At 34.9% G+C, this 19,483-nt stretch overlaps 1 protein-coding gene across 1 annotated transcript in view; it reads right to left on the bottom strand.

Annotated features, from left to right (window-relative positions):
- Positions 1-19,483, bottom strand: part of ASCC3 (activating signal cointegrator 1 complex subunit 3) — a 366,263-nt gene that overhangs the window by 338,991 nt on the left and 7,789 nt on the right. The window contains exons 2-3 of the mRNA XM_032408161.1: positions 7,790-7,918; positions 4,928-5,078 (exon numbers count right to left, since the gene is read on the bottom strand). Of these exons, the coding sequence (XP_032264052.1) occupies positions 4,928-5,078; positions 7,790-7,879 (241 nt within the window). The 5' untranslated portion in view covers positions 7,880-7,918. The remainder of the gene's footprint in view (positions 1-4,927; positions 5,079-7,789; positions 7,919-19,483) is intronic.

Here is a 19,483-nt window from a genome sequence, read left to right as displayed (position 1 = left end):
TTTAATTACAGATTCAATTTCTTTAAGTCAAATATTCAGATTTTCTATTTCCTCTTTTGGCCATTTTAGTCATTTTTGTCATCTTAGTCCTTTGAATCTGTCTTCTTCTCATTCTCTTCTCCATCCAGCTTCCTCTTCTGGAATGGACAGTCACCTCTAGGAAAAAGTGGCCCAAAAGCCAGGATCACATTCTCTGGGTTTATGTCTGCTTCCAGATCTCAACCCCATAATTCTTCATTGTTTTGGTAGACTCTGACATAGTTAAACAAATTTTATATTTTACAGTTTTTCCAGTTATTCTCCACAGAGAGCTCTTCCAAATTAACCTGTCTGCCAATTTATGGGAAATGGAACTCCAAACTTTTGTGGAATCTGCAAGTTTCAAGATAGCTACTTTTCACAAATACTCCTGAAAAACTTCTTGCCACTTCGAATACACAACAGGCCTTTATTATTCTAAATGCGTAGCCTTACTTCCATAGACAGAATTTCCAGATCCTAGTATCTTTTTAAGCCTCCTTTTCCATAAACTGATCTCTACCCTGAGTTTTAATTCCTCACTTTTTATAGTAAAATCTTGTTTCCTTTACAACTCAAAAAACATAATGGACTACCAAATTTCCTAACCTACACTTTGTAAGTCACTCCTGTCCAACCTACATTTTGATTCATACTTTTCTTAAAGACAAAGTAATTAAAGGTAAAATGCATAAGAACATCAAAACCCAAATAAAGTAGCAGCTATAAAACAGAGAAATCAAAACAAACAGGTCTGTGTATGGTGAAATAATGTGAATACTGAAAAAAACTAGTTCAGTTCTGGCTGACTCCTAATCTGTATTCAGACCAGAATAAAATCCTTAGATCATTCTGTTCTGGCTCTGGGAGAGATTCAGTTACAGAGCTGAGTAGGAGGGAACTGCAGGGTCTTTCTACTGACCTTTCCTCCATTCTTGACCCCACTCTAGTTTTTCTATCTACACTGTGGAAGTCTTATCAGCTTCCCAAAATGAGCATTTAAAACTCTAAGTAACAGATACACATGACTAATACATGATGCATTTTATTGATTGCCATTCTCAATCTTGACCTCTTTATTTTCAAAAATGTTTCTATTTAGAGCACATAAAATATATTGACAAAGTTTCATTACCAACTGAATATAGGTTAATATGACTATGCTTACCCTTCAAAATCCATGGAGGAGTGAGTTACGTCTACAATGAGTATTTAAATAAACTAAGTATAAGATTAAGGGCCAAGAATACTACTTTTAAATAATTTATAATGGTTTCTCCCTAAAGCTAAGTTTTATTTATTTATTTATTTTTTTAAAAGATTTTATTTATTTATTTGACAGAGAGAGACACAGTGAGAGAGGGAACACAAGCAGGGGGAGTGGGAGAGAGAGAAGCAGGCTTCCCGCCGAGCAGGGAGCCCGATGCGGGGCTCGATCCCAGGACCCTGGGATCATGACCTGAGCCGAAGGCAGACGCTTAACGACTGAGCCACCCAGGTGACCTGCTAAGTTTTATTATTAAAATAATCTTGGGGGAGAATAAAATTGTAAAAAGGTATGGGAATATATTAAATGTAAATCTGAGAGGAAAAAAATACTTTAGCCACAAAAAAAACGTTGTCAGCATCAGAAGTAATAAAGATCACAGAGTACTTTTAGTTGAGTTCTCAATAGTTTACTTATTTACTGAACATCTACTATATCCATTGCACCATATTAGGTATTAGTATTCCATACTATAAAAAAGTACAGAATAGATGATAGTCTAATGTAGTCTAACACTACTAAGATTAGAAAAGAATAACAGAGGACATGAATGAAGCCTAAGCCATTTCTTCAAAGATGAGAAGCATTTTACCAGGTGAACACAATGTGTAAAGTTATTTTAACATATAAAAAGACAGAAAAAACCAGTAAGCACTGTTGGAGAAATTAAGTTAGTTAACACTGTATATGATTAGTAGTAAAGGTTGCATATGATAGAATGGTAAGGAAATGAAAAGGTAAATTGTTTCAATTCATAAAGAAGCTTTTCTTATGTCCATTCTAAGGGATTTGATCTAAAGAGTAATATGGGAATAAAAAATGAGCTTTGCTTTTTACAAAGATCACTCTAGTAATAGTAAAGAAGTTGAGTAAGAAAGGAAGGCTGAGGCAATAGGCTACTACAGTAATTCAGAGAGATGTTAAAAGCCTAAATTAGAGCAATGGTAAATAACAGAGAGTGAGTTTAAGAATAGGGGAAAAGTAGACTTGACGGAACATGACATCTGACTACAAGGTAAAGGAAAGAATCTAGTATTCCCATCATGTTTCTATTTCAGAATTTGGGTCTAGCTTATCTTCACCACGAATTAACCATGGGATTCAGTTAACCTTCATGAGTTCTGTTACTTTACATACTAAGTGAAGGGATTGGACCGATGTTCTCTGATGTCCCTCATCAGCTTAAAATACCCATTACAATGACTAGACATTACACATGGTCTTAAATAAGTACCTTATACGACTATATTCAGTTGAAATATAAGTGGTTGTTCTTCTTTCTTTATTCTTTTAATCTACCTCTTTAATACAATTACACCAAATTACCTGTGTGAAAGAGCAATATAAGAAATCACAGAAACATTTTTCCCATGAGACTAATTTTTTCAAAGCCGCTTATTTTAATTACACTTCCATTATCAGCAGTATTTTCATTCAGAACAAGTGGCTGACTACTAGTCAACTATTAGTTTCAATAAAGCTAATACTTACTCAAGTTAAACACAGCATTAAAAAGTAGATATAATAGAGCATCTGCCTAAATCAACCCTAAGGTCTTCTCTGTCATGAAAATATTCTTTTGAGAAATTACATCTCAAAATAATCAATTCCTTAAACACATCAGTGAATAGATTAGTCCCTGAGTGTAAATCAGATGTTTTGCCAACAGGCAAAACTCCTAGGATTATATTTAATAACTGATATTTAAAGCAATGATTTCTGACTTGTCAGAGATACTCAGGGAAGCTGTCTAAAGGGTACCTAATTTCTTAAAAATCTTAATTTCCACATCATTTAAATAAAGAAATAATTTAGTCATGGTACAGAATAAACTCAATATTTTAATACTGTTTTGCTAAGTATTCTGAGTTATTTTTACAACTGAACTAAAGAAGAGGAAAGACACCTTCTACAGTTTTTGAAAAAGTATTTTAGTCAGACCACCCCCTCTCCCCAATGGCCCTAACATCTTAGAAATGAAAACAGTGAAGTCCAGAAAGGTTAAGATCCTAGTCAAGTTGATGTTGGTAAACTGGAGACTATATTTTCACTACAATTTTCCAATGAATCTAACTACCTCTAGATTTCTGTATTTTTAAAATATAAAAGTGTGATTCTATGCCAAATGCTATTACAAATCTCATCAAAGTGCACTTCATTTCCCCAGGCTTAAACAAAAAAATCCCTTACTTAATAAAGCCCTTGAACTTCAGAAGACAATGTAACTACAAAAAGATAACATGACATTCACTTTGTACTTGAACGACTTAAAACGAGGCCATTAAATTTAATATTATACTACATTACAAACCAATGATAATTAAATAATACATCAAAGTCAAAATATTTGAAAAATAAATATAAAGATTTGATGATCATAAATAAGTCAAGTATATGAGATATAACAGAAATACCCTCCCCAAAGTTAGTGTAAGGAAGAAAACTGCCAACCAGCATATGATAAAGGATCTAAATTTTTCCTCTACCAAGAAATCACCTGAGAAAACTTTTTCATTTATTTATCAAGTGAAACTTAAGGCTCTAAAACATGCCAAACACTATTCTAAACACCAAGGATGAAGTGTTACAGAACAAGAAAAATAAGATCCTATCCTCATGAAACTTACATCCTAGTAGCAAAACACAGGCAATAAACAAACAAGGCAAATATCAGATAATGATAAACATTATGGAGAAAATGTTACTGAGGTTGTAAGATAAAAGCATGACTGGGTAACAACTGGAGACTGGATGGTCAGTGAGGGCTCCATTAAGAAAATAAGTTTTTAGCTGAGTTCAAAACAACAAGAAAGGATCTACCCACTCTAAGAGTAGGACAGAAGTACATTCTCAACATAGGGAATAACATGACCTGCACCAACTGGGACTGAAGAAGTAAGAAAAGGCCAGCATCTCATGAAGCACAATTGGTGAGGGCAAGGATGACTCGAGATCAGAAAAAAGGTGGAGGCCAGATCTCATAGGGCCGAGTATCAGCATGAACTTTTTGGGTACAAACCTGAATCTGGAAAATTTAAAACTATAGTTGTGTTAACTATGCTTTTTAGTTATCAGAGTTTAGAAAGAGAGGCTGAATCTCAAATGAACAAACTCAGATGTTTTACCAAAGAATCATTTGTTTTATTCTGTTTTTGTTTTTAACCTTGGGAAAGTAACCTATATTAATATATAGTATCACAATCTCTATTTATAATTTCTTTCAAATATAATCAATTGACGAGAATATTAGTGTGCAACAGGAATTGAAGCAAAGTTTAGCTTCAGTGCTGCCCCTCACAAAGTGTTGGCGGGCCTCTATAAGAAATTGAGCTACATGGCTTTTAAGGTTCCTTCAAGCTACATTAAAATTTTCATTTACCCTCTCCTTATTTCAAACATAATAGTGGTTTTCAAACTCTAAATTCCTATGAATCCCTCATGAATGATTGTATAATAATTACTAATTTAATTCTGCTTCTAGGACTCTATCCTGAGCTCCTAGATAGATAAGACTATCTTTTATAATTATAAATAATTGTCTGCAAACTTGAGCCTTTCCCTATATGGTATACAGTTTAAAAGGAATCTATTTTCAAACCTTAGTGGTTCTATAAAACAAAACAAAACAAAACAAAACTATACCTATCTGTTTTGCAGCCTGCAATATATCATTTAAGTCTTCATTTATACTTTGCATTTCACTCTTCTCCAGTTTTTCATTCAAAAATTTTACTATCTTCTTCCATGTCATATCCAAATCTACAATTTGTTCATGAAGTTTGGACCGCTTCACCTAAAACAGCATAATACAGAGACATTAGTTAATGGTTTCCTCAAAGCCATCACTTACCACATATATTTTGCATTACATTATACAACGTGGCACTACCCACAAGAATTCAAAATTGCTTTTTAACTTAAGCTCCCAGAAGGAGCTTTATTTAAATGTGATTTTAAAAAATCTTGTCTGTTTAAAAGATATGTTTAAAAAAACTTTATTTTTTATAGTTTCAATCACAATGAATATTCATTATGCAATTATTTTCATACAACAAAAGAAAAAGGAACAAAGGAAAAAGTCCAACATCCAGGGGTGCCTGGCTGGCATGGTAGGTAGAGCATGTGACTCTTGATGTCAGAGTCATGAGTTTGGACCCCATGCTGGGTATGGAGCCTAGGTAAAAAAACAAAAAACAAAAAACAACTGATGAAAAGGTCCAACATCCAGATAATAACAACTGGTAATATCCCACATACTTCTTTTCCATTTTTTTAATATAGCTTAGACCATACATATTACATATAAGTGTATATGTCATGCTTTTTGATGCAAGGTATTTAAGGAAAATCAGATTCATATTATGGGTTCAATACACTCAAATCAGTATTGTTTTCCTAAGTATGATCTTAAAACAGGTTAGGCATCCAGGAGATTCTTATCTATTCACAATCTTTTCTTGAGACTATAAATATTTCCATTCTCAAGAACTGACATAGAAAGCAATAAAAATTTTATTTCATACCATTGGCCTTGACCCATGGATTAAACTTCATGAAGCCCTCTGACCAAATAAAAAAGTAGTGGATTAGACAGAAAACTGTAATTTTCATCTTGGTTTGTAGTGATGATATTGCATAATTCATTATTATTTCCCTGCCTCAGTCTTCTAATTTAAAATGTTAATTAATGCTAATTAATCTGGGCTTAGGGGTAAGAAAATGGACAAATGTAGAAATGAAATAAGATTAGCCATAGGAGCACCTGGCTGGCTTAGTCAGAGGAGCATGCGACTCTTGGTCTTGGGATCATGAGTTCGATCCCCACACTGAATGTAGAGATTACTAAAACAAACAAACAAACAAACAAAAAATTGGCCATAAATTGAATTAAATTGTTTCAATGGGTTATAGGCACAAAAAGGTTCAGCTTACTTTTCCCTCTTTTATATTGTTGGACATATCTCCAAGATAAAAAGTTACATTAAAATGAGGCTCATTAGAGGGTGTCTGGATGGCTCAGTCAGTTGAGCATCCAACTCTTCGTTTCAGCTCAGGTCATGGTCTCAAGGTTGTGAGATTGAGCCCCACACTGGGCTCCGTGTTGGGCTCCATGCTGGGCTCTGCAATGGGCATGGAGCCTGCTTAAGATTTTATTTTTTTAAGATGTATTTATTTATTTGAGAGAGAGAGAGAGAGAGACAGCATGAGAGGGAGGGGCAGAGGGAGAGGGAGAGAGAATCTCAAGCAGACTCTGTGCTAGGCACGGAGCCCAATGTGGCACTCAATCCCAGGACCCTGAGATCATGACCTGAGCGGAAACCAAGAGTTGGATGCTTAACAGACTGTGCCACCCAGGCACCCCTGCTTAAGATTCTCTTTCTCCCTCTCCCTCCACCCTTCCCCCCTCCCCTGCTCCCTCTCTCTTTTAAAAAAAAAAAAAAAGAGAGAGAGAGAAAAAAACAAAATAAGGCTCATTAGATGTGCCACTTTCCTTAGGAAAAAAAGAAGTGTCTAAAAGTCTATAAGAATAAGTGAAATGACATGAAATAAGCATGTAGTCCTTATACATTTTCAAATTTTAAAATCTTCTGTTGTATGTCTAATACTTGTTTTACAAGTAACTTGCAAAAGGGGCTTTGGTTAAGTGAGGAGAGAAAACAATTCAAGTTTAAGATAGTAATATTAATTAACTGTATAGACTATACCTTTATTTTAATTGCCATGAAAATGCAAACAGCTCCCACTGTAAAGAAGGTCAACTGTTTTCTGTAGCAAAACTGTATCACTGTTAGAGGAAAAATCTATCTAAAGATTGTTAACAAATCTTCTAGTATCTATCATTAAATGAAGGCATTGATTCTAAAACTGCATAAGGACTGTGCGCAATAAAATTCCAACCTATTAGAAAACAACATTAATATTCTACAATAGAGTCAAATAAAGAGTCATCAAAGTGACTATTGTTTTTTAAAAAACAACATAGGGTCAGTTCCTTCATATATATATTATAGAGCTCACACATTCATATATACAGTTTATATATCTTCAGGCCTATAAAGTCCACAACCAATTATAAGGACCAGACCAAAGTCAATTATGAGATCAGCTTCTGATTTTAAGACATTAATATTCATACTTTCCATGGTATGGTAAAGACATTATTTCTGTCCACTTGATAAAAATTTTACCAGAGACCCATAAACTTACTCAGATGATCCAGAGTTAAATTACTGGATTAAATTACAAAATTAACTGTGGCAGAAATCTTAGCAACAAAAACTAACAAAGAATTCTCTATCATAGTTCTGATTATTCTCTTTGACAATACAGTCATAGGTGCTTAAGGTAAGTATGTTCATAGGAAACATCATTACCCATTCCCTTTCCTGGTGTAACACCAAACAAGAGAAAACTTACCACTTTAAGTACACAAAACTGAAAAAAAGAATGTCAATTATCTGCTTCCATTGTACATTTATAAATGTTTTCATCTAAAAAGTTTACCTTTAAGTCAGCCACTTCTTCATTATAATTATCTTGCTTGGTGACATTTGAAAAGGAGCGCAATGCTCCTGTGAGACGGGGTAAAGCCATCTATTATTCTCAGTGATCTGTACAAGGAGAAACCTGGAACTGAAACAAAACAAGATGATATTTATCTGCTGGGAGGAGGTTGGAGAAGTAATCAAATTCAACAAATTAACCTGTACAAGAGAAGAGAAAAACCAATTAGTTAAAACGCAATTGCCACCAATGTTGAAAAATTCTCCTGACACATTTTTTACCCATGAAGTTTTTTAATAACCACATTGACTATGGCTGAAGAAAGGAAAAAGAAACACAAAAACACCTGTTTGTGGGTACTACTATAACATCCCTTCAAAATGAGTTTTACAGATCCCCAAGGACAAGTCTCCAATACTGTCTTACCACTGCCAGTCACATTGGAAGACATGAAAGCACTTTCCCATCTTTTCTCCAATTTTGTTTTATGCTCACTGATATCATCTCACATTATCCTTTACTTTCAGAGTCTCACCGGCTTTTTCTCTTCTTGAAGTATCAAGCACGTTTCCATCTAAATGCATTTGCATTAAGGGTTCCCTGTTTAAAATGCTCTTCTGATGTTCATATAACTGACTCCTTGACACAAGATACTTCCTGAGATGGGACTTTCTTGACTACTCAATCTAAGACAGAACAGCTACCCACTTCCTATCTCTCAAAGCACAAAATTTCAATTCTCCTTATACTAATTAATATTTGACATATTCCTGTTTATTTATGTGTTGTCTCGCTTCTTGACAAAAAAAGATTTCACTGCTGTGTCCTAGCAAATAGAACAGTCTGGGAATACTTTGGATAGTTGATAATTATTTGGTAAATAATGAAAGAAAGAAAAATGGAGAAAAGGAGATAATGGTAACAGAGAGACTTAAGAACAGAAGGAAAAAATTAAAGCAGCTGGGGAAGGGGAGAAAGAAGTCAGATGATCTGATCTCCCTGTTTACATGCTGACAAATAAACAACTAAACCTTCTGGCAAACAGACTAATAATATTGACTGTAAGGGGTCTTTATCTATGAAACACTGTTGGAGCATCATCCTGGATTAAGATTGCTTATTATAACAAAACTATAATCTACAGGTTTATAAGGCATGGCTCCCTGGACAATGTCACAAAAAGTATATAAGTCTCTAGGACAGTTCTCAGGGATGGTTTTGCCTCACATGGGATAGTTGGCAATATCTGGTGACATTTTGAGTTATCACAACTGGAGAGTGGGGAGTATGACTGGCTTCTGGTAGGTAGAGGCCAGTGATGCTGCTAAATATCCTATAATGCACAGGACAGTCTCCCCACAACAAAGAATTATCTAGCCCCAAATGTAAATAGTGCAGAGTTTATGAAATACCACTCAAGAGTCTGAAATAGAGGTTTTTATATTCCAGAGACTTCCTACAGTCCTCAATTAAGAGACCTCATTGATTACGTTGGGCCAAAGAGCATGTGTCCAATGTGGGAAAGAAAGAACCAGGGGGGCCGTATAGAATATTTCAGACCACACCCTGATTCTGCTCTTCTTCATTGTTTATATCCTTGAAGTTATCACAAAGTTTAATACTTGGAAAAATCTCTGAGTCCTATATTAGAATAATTACATATAAAATAACTGAAATGTTTAACAAAATAAGAGAGAATTTAAAAATAATGAAGAATAAGAAATGACAAAGCAAATTTGAAAATATAACTTTTAAAAATAAAAATATATATTTATTAAATTTATTAAATTAAAAACAATCAATGGAAGGGTTAAAGAATAGATTAGATGCAGCTAAAGAGAAAAGCAGTGACCTGAAATAAAGACCTGAAGAATAACCCACTATGCTGTCACAAATAAACAAAGTATAGATTAAGAAAGACAAAGAGGAAGAAGTCCAAATATATCAAAATTCACAGTAAGTGTAAATGAATTAAACTTAACACTCAAAAGATTGACAGAATTACTAAACAGCAATCAAGTGAACATTAGAGTTACACCTAAAACACAGGACAATGAAAGTTTGTATTGAATAAGATCTTCCTGTAAATAATAACCAAAAGTAGCTGGTGGCTTTACCAAAAATATCAAATCAGACAAAACAGACTTTAAAACAAAAGGTATTATAAAGGATTTAAAAAAAAAAATCCCTCTCTACATAATAATAAAAATTACATCTCACTAAGAAAATATAAAAATTTTCAATTTGCATGCTCTGATGAAAGAGCCTTAAAATAAATTAAAACAAATAGAACTCCAGAAGAAAGTCACAAGTCCAAGATCAGTGAAAGTTCAATATTTGATTATTGAGAGGTCAAACCAACCCCCCCCAAAATTCAGTAAAGTTATATAGGGTTGAGCAATGAAACTAGTAAGTTTAACTTAATGAACATATACAGAAATCTGCACCTAATGATTAGAAAATACATATTCTTCACAAGTACATTTATAAAAGTTTAATGAAGTAGTCTGTGTATAGTAGGCCATAAAGCAAATTTCAACAAATTTCAAAGAATAAGTACCATACAGATCAGGGGTCAACATACTTTTCCTGCAGAAAGAGAGAGTAAATATTTCAGATTTGGGAGGCCACATGCAGACTTTGTCACATATTTTGGTGTTTGTTTTTGCTTTTGTTTTATTTTTTTATTTTATTTATTTGACACAGAGAGAGCGAGAGCGAGAGAGAGAGAGAGAGAAGAACAAGAACAAGCAGGGAGAACGGCAGACAGGGGAGAAGCAGGCTCCCCGCTGAGCAAGGAGCCAGATGTGGGGCTCCATCCCAGAACCCTGGGATCATGACCTGAGCCAAAGGCAGCCGCTTAACTGACTGAGCCACCCAGGTGTCCCTTTGCTTTTGTTTTAAACAACACTTTAAAAGTATAAAACTACTATTGAGCTCCAGGTGACCAAATTAGTTTGCTGACCCCTGATATAGATCCTATTTTCTGAGCAAAATACAATTAGATTAGAAATCGGAAACAACAAAGATAAAGTAAAAAAACACAAATGATTGCATTGCAAATCAATAAGGAAATGGTATGAAAATGGCTGGGAAAAAATTTGGATGCCCTATATCACACCAAAGAATTTTAGTCAGGAAAGTAAAATGACCTAATTTGCAAATAAACACCCTAGCTAGCTGACTTTAAATTTCAACTACTCATTGGGAGCGAACTTAGGAGAGCATTTCTGGGAACAAAATGACTCAGGGAATCACATCTGGATTTTTCTAACACTGGGTAAATACTGTCTGGAGAATCTGGAAGAAGAAATGAAAGCAACAGTCAATAGACAGCACAGAACAGAGATTCTCTATGCATCAGTCACCTAGCTAAAACTAAGCCCCTGCCTCTACTCCTCATCCCCAATTTTGACTCAGTAGATCAGATGGCACTGAGATGGGGCATAAGAATTTTACATTTCCAACAAGTGCAGGTCAAAGACCACACTCTGAGAACAACTGTCTTAGGGATATTATCTTTTATTCTTAAATCACCATTCAATTTGGTCTCAAATCAATAGTAATTAAGGAGTTTCCACCTACTAAGAATTCAGTGACCTGAGTTTAAGTGAACAATCTGCTTTCTAGGAGCCTTTCTCAAACAGGGTCTGTGAGAGAATTAAGTCTTAACTGAAAGTGACTTGAGTGGCTTTTTTCTCAATTCTCCCAAGGATAGAACACAGAGTTACTATTATCCATGCAGGAGAAATAAGGCACACAACAAACAATGCCTTTGGGGACTGGGGTTTAAATTCTCTATCTAGATTAAGAGACTATAAAGATAGGCATTCTATTCATAATGTTTGACATTAACCCAGAAGTCTTTAAAGGTTTTGACAGAAAAATGAATATATTCGGCCTCAGAACCTGCCTTTTACCACATAAGTTAGTGTTTTCAAAATGCAACATCATAACAAAAGATATATGATACATGGAATATTCTGCTACATGGAATATTCTGCCTCAGGTATGTTTTATGAATAAAAGGGGTATTTGGGACCACTACTTCCATCATTTTGACATAACCCACTATAATCTCCTGAATCCCCTGTCCTTCTCAAAAAAGAGCAGGGCATGAGAATAAAAATGGATGAAGTCTAATTCACAAACCTAACAAATCCTAACAAGATAATACACCCAATCTCTAAGAAGAGATCTAACAGCAGGGCCTGGTAATGAGATCACACTGTTGTTACAGGAGGAAACTTTAAAACTCCGAGGTCTCATCAAAATGACCAATATTAACTACACTTGTCAAGAAAATGAAGTAACCTATACTACTTGATTTTCTAATTTAGTTTTATCTGTTTTCCTTCCTCAGGTTGAATACTAACACTTCAAAAATGTAATAGCTCATTTGCTCATGATGACCTGTAAATCATTTATTCACAAATATTTGAGTTTCTCTGATTTACCAAGAACCGTCAGACACTGGGTATAAATAAGATTTACAGAACTCTGCTCTTCAAAACTCACTGTACTTTGTACCAGTAAAAAGATCACTAACACTTAAAGTTATCTAAAATGTACAAAGGTCAAAATGAGAAAACAAATTTTACATCTTGGTCATTTATTTAATCAGCAAATATCTATAGATCACCAACGATACATTAGACACATTGTGAGGCTCTAAAGATTAAAAAAAATACATTTCGGGTTATGACTGCACTTGCTCTGAATAACAAGCTTACAGTATGGCTAAGAAGAGTTATAATAAAACTGTAGGAAGACAGAGGTGGAATATCTAAGAGAGTGAGAAGGAAGGTAGATAAGGACAGAAGCTGAGATCTACAGGACTTCAAAGAGTTGCCTGGTAAAGAAAAGGTAAGGGTATGAGGAGAAAACTAAAATAACAGACTTACTGCTTAAAAGAAAAACCCTATATAATGTACACTTGGAGACCCATGGATCTAAGCACTTTTTTCCTGACAATCAGAGTCATTGAAAAAAAATTAACATACTGTAGAAAAATTACTCAGGTTTAAGTTTAGTGAACAGATTAAAGGTGGGTCAAACTAGAGGCTAGCAGAACAGACACATGAAAAAGTGCTCAACATCGCTCGGCATCAGGGAAATCCAAATCAAAACCTCAATGAGATACCACCTCACACCAGTCAGAATGGCTAAAATTAAAAGTCAGGAAACAACAGATGTTGGCGAGGATGCGGAGAAGGGGGAACCCTCCTACACTGCTGGTGGAAATGCAAGCTGGTGCAGCCACTCTGGAAAACAGTATGGAGGTTCCTCAAAAAGTTGAAAATAGAGCTACCAGACAACCCAGCAATTGCACTACTGGCCATTTACCCCAAAGATACAAATGTAGGGATCCAAAGGGGTACATGCACCCCGATGTTTATAGCAGCAATGTCCACAATAGCCAAACTATGGAAACAACCAAGATGTCCATCAACAGATGAATGGATAAAGAAGATGTGGTATATATATACAATGGAATATCATGTAGCCATCAAAAGGAATGACATCTTGCCATTTGCAGCGACGTGGATGGAACTGGAGGGTATTATGCTGAGCGAAATAAGTCAATCAGAGAAAGACATGTATCATATGATCTCACTGATATGAGGAATTTTTAATCTCAGGAAACTGAGTGTTGCTGGAATGGTGGGGGATGGGAGGGATGGGGTGGCTGGGTGACAGACATTGGGGAGGGTATGTGCTATGGTGAGTGCTGTGAATTGTGTAAGACTGTTGAATCACAGATCTGTACCTCTGAACAAGTAATACATTATATCTTAAAAAAAAAAAAAAGAAGATAGCAGTAAGGGAAAAATGAAGGAGGGGAAATCGGAGGGGGAGATGAACCATGAGAGACTATGGACTCTGAGAAACAAACTGAGGGTTCTAGAGGGGATGCGGTGGGGGGATGGGTTAGCCTGGTGATGGGTATTAAAGAGGGCATGTACTGAATGGAGCACTGGGTGTTATACACACATAATGAATCATGGAACACTACATCAAAAACTAATGATGTAATGTATGGTGATTACCATAACATAATAAAAAAAAAAAAAACTACAGGCCAGCAAACCAGTTGGAAAGTTATTTATTACAGTAAACCAGATGAAAGATAAAGAGGGTGGAATTGAGGCAAGAAAAAGCAGAAGATGGATTTGAGAGATACTCATATTTGAAAGATAGAATGGGTGGGATAGCCTGTGAAGATGAAGGGGAAAGAAGCAGGACACCCAAATTTTTGATTTAGGAGAGGTAGAATGGTGGCGTATATGTCTAGATGGCATACAGGAAGAGGAAAGATGACTGATTAATTCTGCTTTGGAAAGTTTTGATCATGTGCCATCAAGTAAGATAATCAGTTTTGGATTCCCTATGAAAGGTGTGGGCTGGAAATAGAGAATTCAGTGTTATCACTTCAAGGTAGTTAAAACCATGAGTGAACACATTGCTTTAAGTCAAATATAAATAAACCTGTGGACCTTCTCCCTAAGAAAACAGACATACACATATATAAATATTTTGTACTTCATTTCAGAAGCCACATGGATACCATGGAACCAATCCACATGAACCCCTAAAAACCTCTTTGAGAGTAGACAGTAAAGGGCCAAGAACAGAATCCTAAGAAAGAGATCAGCAAAGAGTTGTCACATGATAAAAGTGTTACCACAAGAAAAGAGAATGTTTCAAATGCTGTTACAGAGTTCACAGTATTTGGCCACTCTCAGGTCTTGGGTGAGTTTAGCACACATACTTTAAAAAAAAAACTGGGGGAGAAAGCAAATTTCAGTGGGTTGAAGGATAAATGAAAGGGAGAAAATGAGGAAATAAAATGGGTACAAGCTATTTTTTCAAGGAACCTGGCCGAGAAGAAAAGGAGAAAGGGCAAGAAATAGTAAAATACATTGGGTCAAGAGTTTCTGAAATACAGGAGAGAGTTGAGCACAATTCCATAACCAGGGGAGAGACAGAAGAGAGAGGGAAACGCTGAATAATCAGAAGGCTATGACTAAGGGAGTAGAGTCCCTGAAACTATAGGAAAGAATGAGAATAAAAGCATGAGGTAGAGATAAGACTGCTAGCAGGAAGAGCAGGGAGGGATGGATACTTGGAAATGCAGATATGTTTGTAACATGGTGAAGCAGAAAGTGAATGAGGAGAGAAAAAGGTGGTGAAAGTGAATTCCACCAAAATGACTCTTATTTTCTTTGAGATCTGCTGAAACTATTCAAAAGACAATGAGAAAAAATTTTTGAAGATAGAGGCAAAAGTGTGATCTCAACACCTAAAGGAACAAAGGTTGGTATGATCTAGGGTTGAGGTTTTATAACATAGGGACAGTAGTAGTAGGACAATGGAGCCTAAATGATGAGAATAATTAAGTTTTGGATTTGAGGTCCAAACAAAAGGAAAAGACGTTCAAGTTGGAGGTCTTAAAGACACATCATAATGTTCACGGTTAAAATTTCTGGTTTAGGGCACCTGGGTGGCTCAATAGGTTAAGCGACTGCCTTCGGCTCAGGTCATGATCCTGGAGTCCAGGATCAAGTCCGCATCCGGCTCCCTGCTCAGCAGGGAGTCTGCTTCTCCCTCTGACCCTCCCCGCTCTCATGTGCTCTCTCTCTCATTCTCTCTCTCTCAAATAAATAAAATCGTAAAAAAAAAACAAAATAAAATTTCTGGTTTATAAGACTACAGTGAATACACATTAAGATAAACTGTCCTATGTAGCAGTTACCTCAGTAATTTTTATCCCTTATTTAGTATGACCTACTAAATGGCAAATGAATGAAAAAATTCCTTTAATAATAAATCTTAACACCTCAGCATATAATTTATAAAAGACTAAAACCCAAAAGACTATTTTTATTGGCCAGAAGTGGCCACCTCTGATTATCTGAATGAATCTTCAGAATGTTGATTAGATATACATACAGATAAAAAAGAAAGGGTCTTGAAGAAATTAATTGCCCTTTTAAACATTCAAAGAGGGAAGAAAAAAATCTGACAGGAATATATTTCCCTTTGTGAAATGATATTAACCAATAACCACTGGGCTAGAATTCTAGTACACATTATTCTGAAATACCACATAGCAAGTTTTAAGATCCTTCATATTTCAAATCTGTGTTTCGAAACTCTAAAAGGGGTCTGACTGCTTGACAGTAACTTTAGGAAAATATAGTTACTGTGTTTTTCATTATAAACAAATAACAAAATCTCCAAAACAGCCAAACTATATTTCCTAACGAACATAAAGTCAACAATTAGCTGTTGGCAATCATGGATGCTAGAGAATTATTGGGGGGCGGGGAGTCAAAGTGATATAATGTAGGTGAGGGATAAAAACACTGGAATGATGGGAGTAGGTTGTGAATGGAGTAAAATTAGAATTTAAGATTTCAATACTTAAAATAGAATTATATGCCCACAAACCAGATCTTGAAAAATAAACTGGAATATTTATATTTTACTTCTAAAAAGTGAGTTGTAAAAGAGTTAACACAGTCAAGATCAGAATTCAGAAAACATCAGCCTTCATAGACATATTACATTTATAATCCTCTAGTATGCCATTTCAAAGGAGGGTAATTTTTCACAGTAAATTCTAAAAATGATTTTTCCCCTTATTCCTAACTTGTACATTATTGCCATCAATTAGTTAATAGAGTAGAGTTATATCATAGGCACATTTACTTATTTGAATCAACCAAATAAAACATGCCAAATAAAAGTTATAGACAAAAACAATAATACTGGAGATTCTGCCACTATTTAATACACTGAATACTTGCTCCAGAGTGAATAGGGGATGAGCAATAAAAATATGATGCTCCCTTCATGTTTGAATCACCATATGCATCTCAAAGTGTGAGCATCCTGCTGCACTGCAATGTTTAAAACCATGTTCCCCTTTTTAAAAAGATATACGGGGGCATCTGGGGGACTCAGCAGGTTGAGTGTTGGACTCTTGATTTTTGTGAGATTAGATCAAGCCCGGCATTGGATGTAGAGTCTGCTTGAGATTCTCTCTCCCTGTGCCCCTCCCCCCACATGCACTCTTTTCACTCTCTCAAAATAAATAAATAAAATATTTTAAAAATATATATATACACACATCATGGCCATTAAAGCAAGCCAACTTTTTCACCTAGTTCATGTGAAGAAACTGATTATTTTCCAAGTCTGGAAAAAAGACATGACTGCACACAACATACTATGACAGTGTGTTTTGACAAACTTGTGTCCAACTGAAGGATGCTCAAGGGCAATTTTAACTATGCATAATTTCCACCCAAGAAGTTTACTTTATATCCTAACTCATTCTTAAGCAAGAAGCAAGTGCTCTTCAATTGTTTCCAATCAAATTAGAAAACACACTTGGAGCATGAAGAACAGAGAAAGTAAGGAAAAGATAAATAATACACACATATACACGTTTTATATAAATCAACATACATAATGATTTATTAAAAATGAAATTTATATAAGATTGATACTCTCTAAGTTACTTCCCCCAACTACTTACTTATATTAACCCCAGGTTTCCCACCCTAGGAAGAATGGACCTAGTTAGGCTCATAACTAAAAACCGAAGTCTTCATATTATAAAAGAGACCTCTGTAATTATATTAATTTTACTTTTTAAGGATAAAGAAAGCTTTTCTTTAAATGCCCTTGAAAAAACAAGTGTCTAGAAAAACATATCAGTACCAGTTAAGAACAAGAAGAGTAGTCAGAAAGCATTTCACAAACCCCAAACAAGTTCACATATTACTCTAGAGAATACATGGAATAGATACACAACATACTAGGAGTGTGTATCTTAACTCTCTCCACACCGGTCCAGTTGAAAAGGTCCTGGCTCAGATTATCTGAGAAAGGCAGAATTCTCATTCCACCCCAACCTATGGACTTCTGGAGGACAGACCCAAAGAACTTCTGTCTGTCCCTTAATAAAACCTGAATTCACCAAACCAAAACTCTAGTGATTCTCTAGCCTTAGCTCTTTAGAGAGAAAGGGTTTTGCTGACCTTACACTTGTTCCACTATATCACAACTTTATGGAGCACCACACATTCCTGAATATGAGCTTCTTTTGGAAATCTAACTCAAGTTTTTACACCCAAACAGCTAGGATTATCCACTCAGAACCCAAAAAAAATATTTATCAAAGGGTATGATGACCTTAATCTTTACTCCTTACTGTTTTGTGCTAGTAGAGGAAATTCTTAAATAGCCCTAACACCGACATTATATAAAAGAAGTTGGCACACACTCACTACCCCTCTTTCTCAAGTAGAGAAAAACACTAAAATCAGGACTCAGATGAATTTATATGGTAAACAAAAAATATAAAAACAGGAGAGTAAATTATTAACTAACTCACTAGGCATTATGAATGCCTCTCTATGCACAAATACATAGAGAGTAAAAATTCTGTGATGTTACTACACTGCACTTAATATATATGCTTTATTTATTATTTCTGGAAAAAAAAGGTATTGCCATGGCCATTATTTAACATTCAGGTCTGAACTGTTTGTTTCAATATTTATGAGTAAAAACTTAACTACCGATAAAAAAACAGAGCACTTTCTTTTGCTTTCTGTGATATTAGTCAGAAACATGCCCTGACAAATAGAGTCCACCAGAATATTTCCCTGTGCCTTGCTCTGAGATGAACCATCACTTCTTATGAGGCTTCATCCTCTGCCACTCACAGCTTCCTAAACTGAAAAAATGTTTGAAAGGGTCAGGCCTATTAGTTCTCATTCTTTCTATTCTAACTTCTAGGCCACTTTTCTTAGTAATAAATTATATATTCTACAATTGAGAGGAAAAACAAGTTTTGACAATGACACTCCCTACCTTTTTAAAATCTAATTACTGAAAGAAACACCATATTTCAAAAAGCATTACAAACATTTTTAAAATTCACTTTCTCTAATGTTTTAAAAAATTATAGCATGTGACTTTAAATTTTTTAAACAGTAATATAGTCATTTCTCTAAATATTGTTGGTTAACAATTTTTCTAGTGAAGATACCAGGAAAATCATGGTATCTGTTGACTTAATAAAAATCACATCTGTATAGGTTGAACAATGATGTTTTTCAATGTTTTATAAAAATTTCCATATAAGTATAGACCATAAAATAATTGACTACTGGATGTTGCTTTCTGATCATAAACATACTTAAAAAAAACTATCTGTACTTAAGTTATCAAATTTATGCACTCTTTCCCACATTAGTGACTTCTAAGTAGGTGAACACACCAGTCATCCTACTTTAAGTCTTCTCTTCACCAAGTTAATTAATCCCGTTTCTTTCCATCAACCCCCTCATTACGCCTTGGTTTATATACTGTAAATTGCAGTATTTTTTAAAAGACAAAGATCTGAAGCAAATAAGACAAAAATTAAAACTTGTTAATCTGCATGGCAAGTATATTAGCATTTGTTATTTTCTGAAATTTCCCATATTCTTGAAATATTCCATAATTAAAACTTTTAATTAAGTTTCAATAAATACAGAGGCTAATAAGAGAGATAACAGTTTTAAAGCATCAAACTAAATGGCAAATCGTAGGTTCTGAAAATACTACCTAAAAATTATTAGGTTAACGAGAGACTGAACATCTGAACACTGAGCATCTGGGTGCTTGTTTAAT

This window comes from Phoca vitulina, unplaced genomic scaffold (assembly GCF_004348235.1).
Source record: "Phoca vitulina isolate PV1807 unplaced genomic scaffold, GSC_HSeal_1.0 scaffold9, whole genome shotgun sequence".
Classification (NCBI taxonomy): Eukaryota; Metazoa; Chordata; class Mammalia; order Carnivora; family Phocidae; genus Phoca; species Phoca vitulina.
Note: the sequence above shows the minus strand (reverse complement) of the source record. Positions and strands in the feature narration are given on the sequence as shown.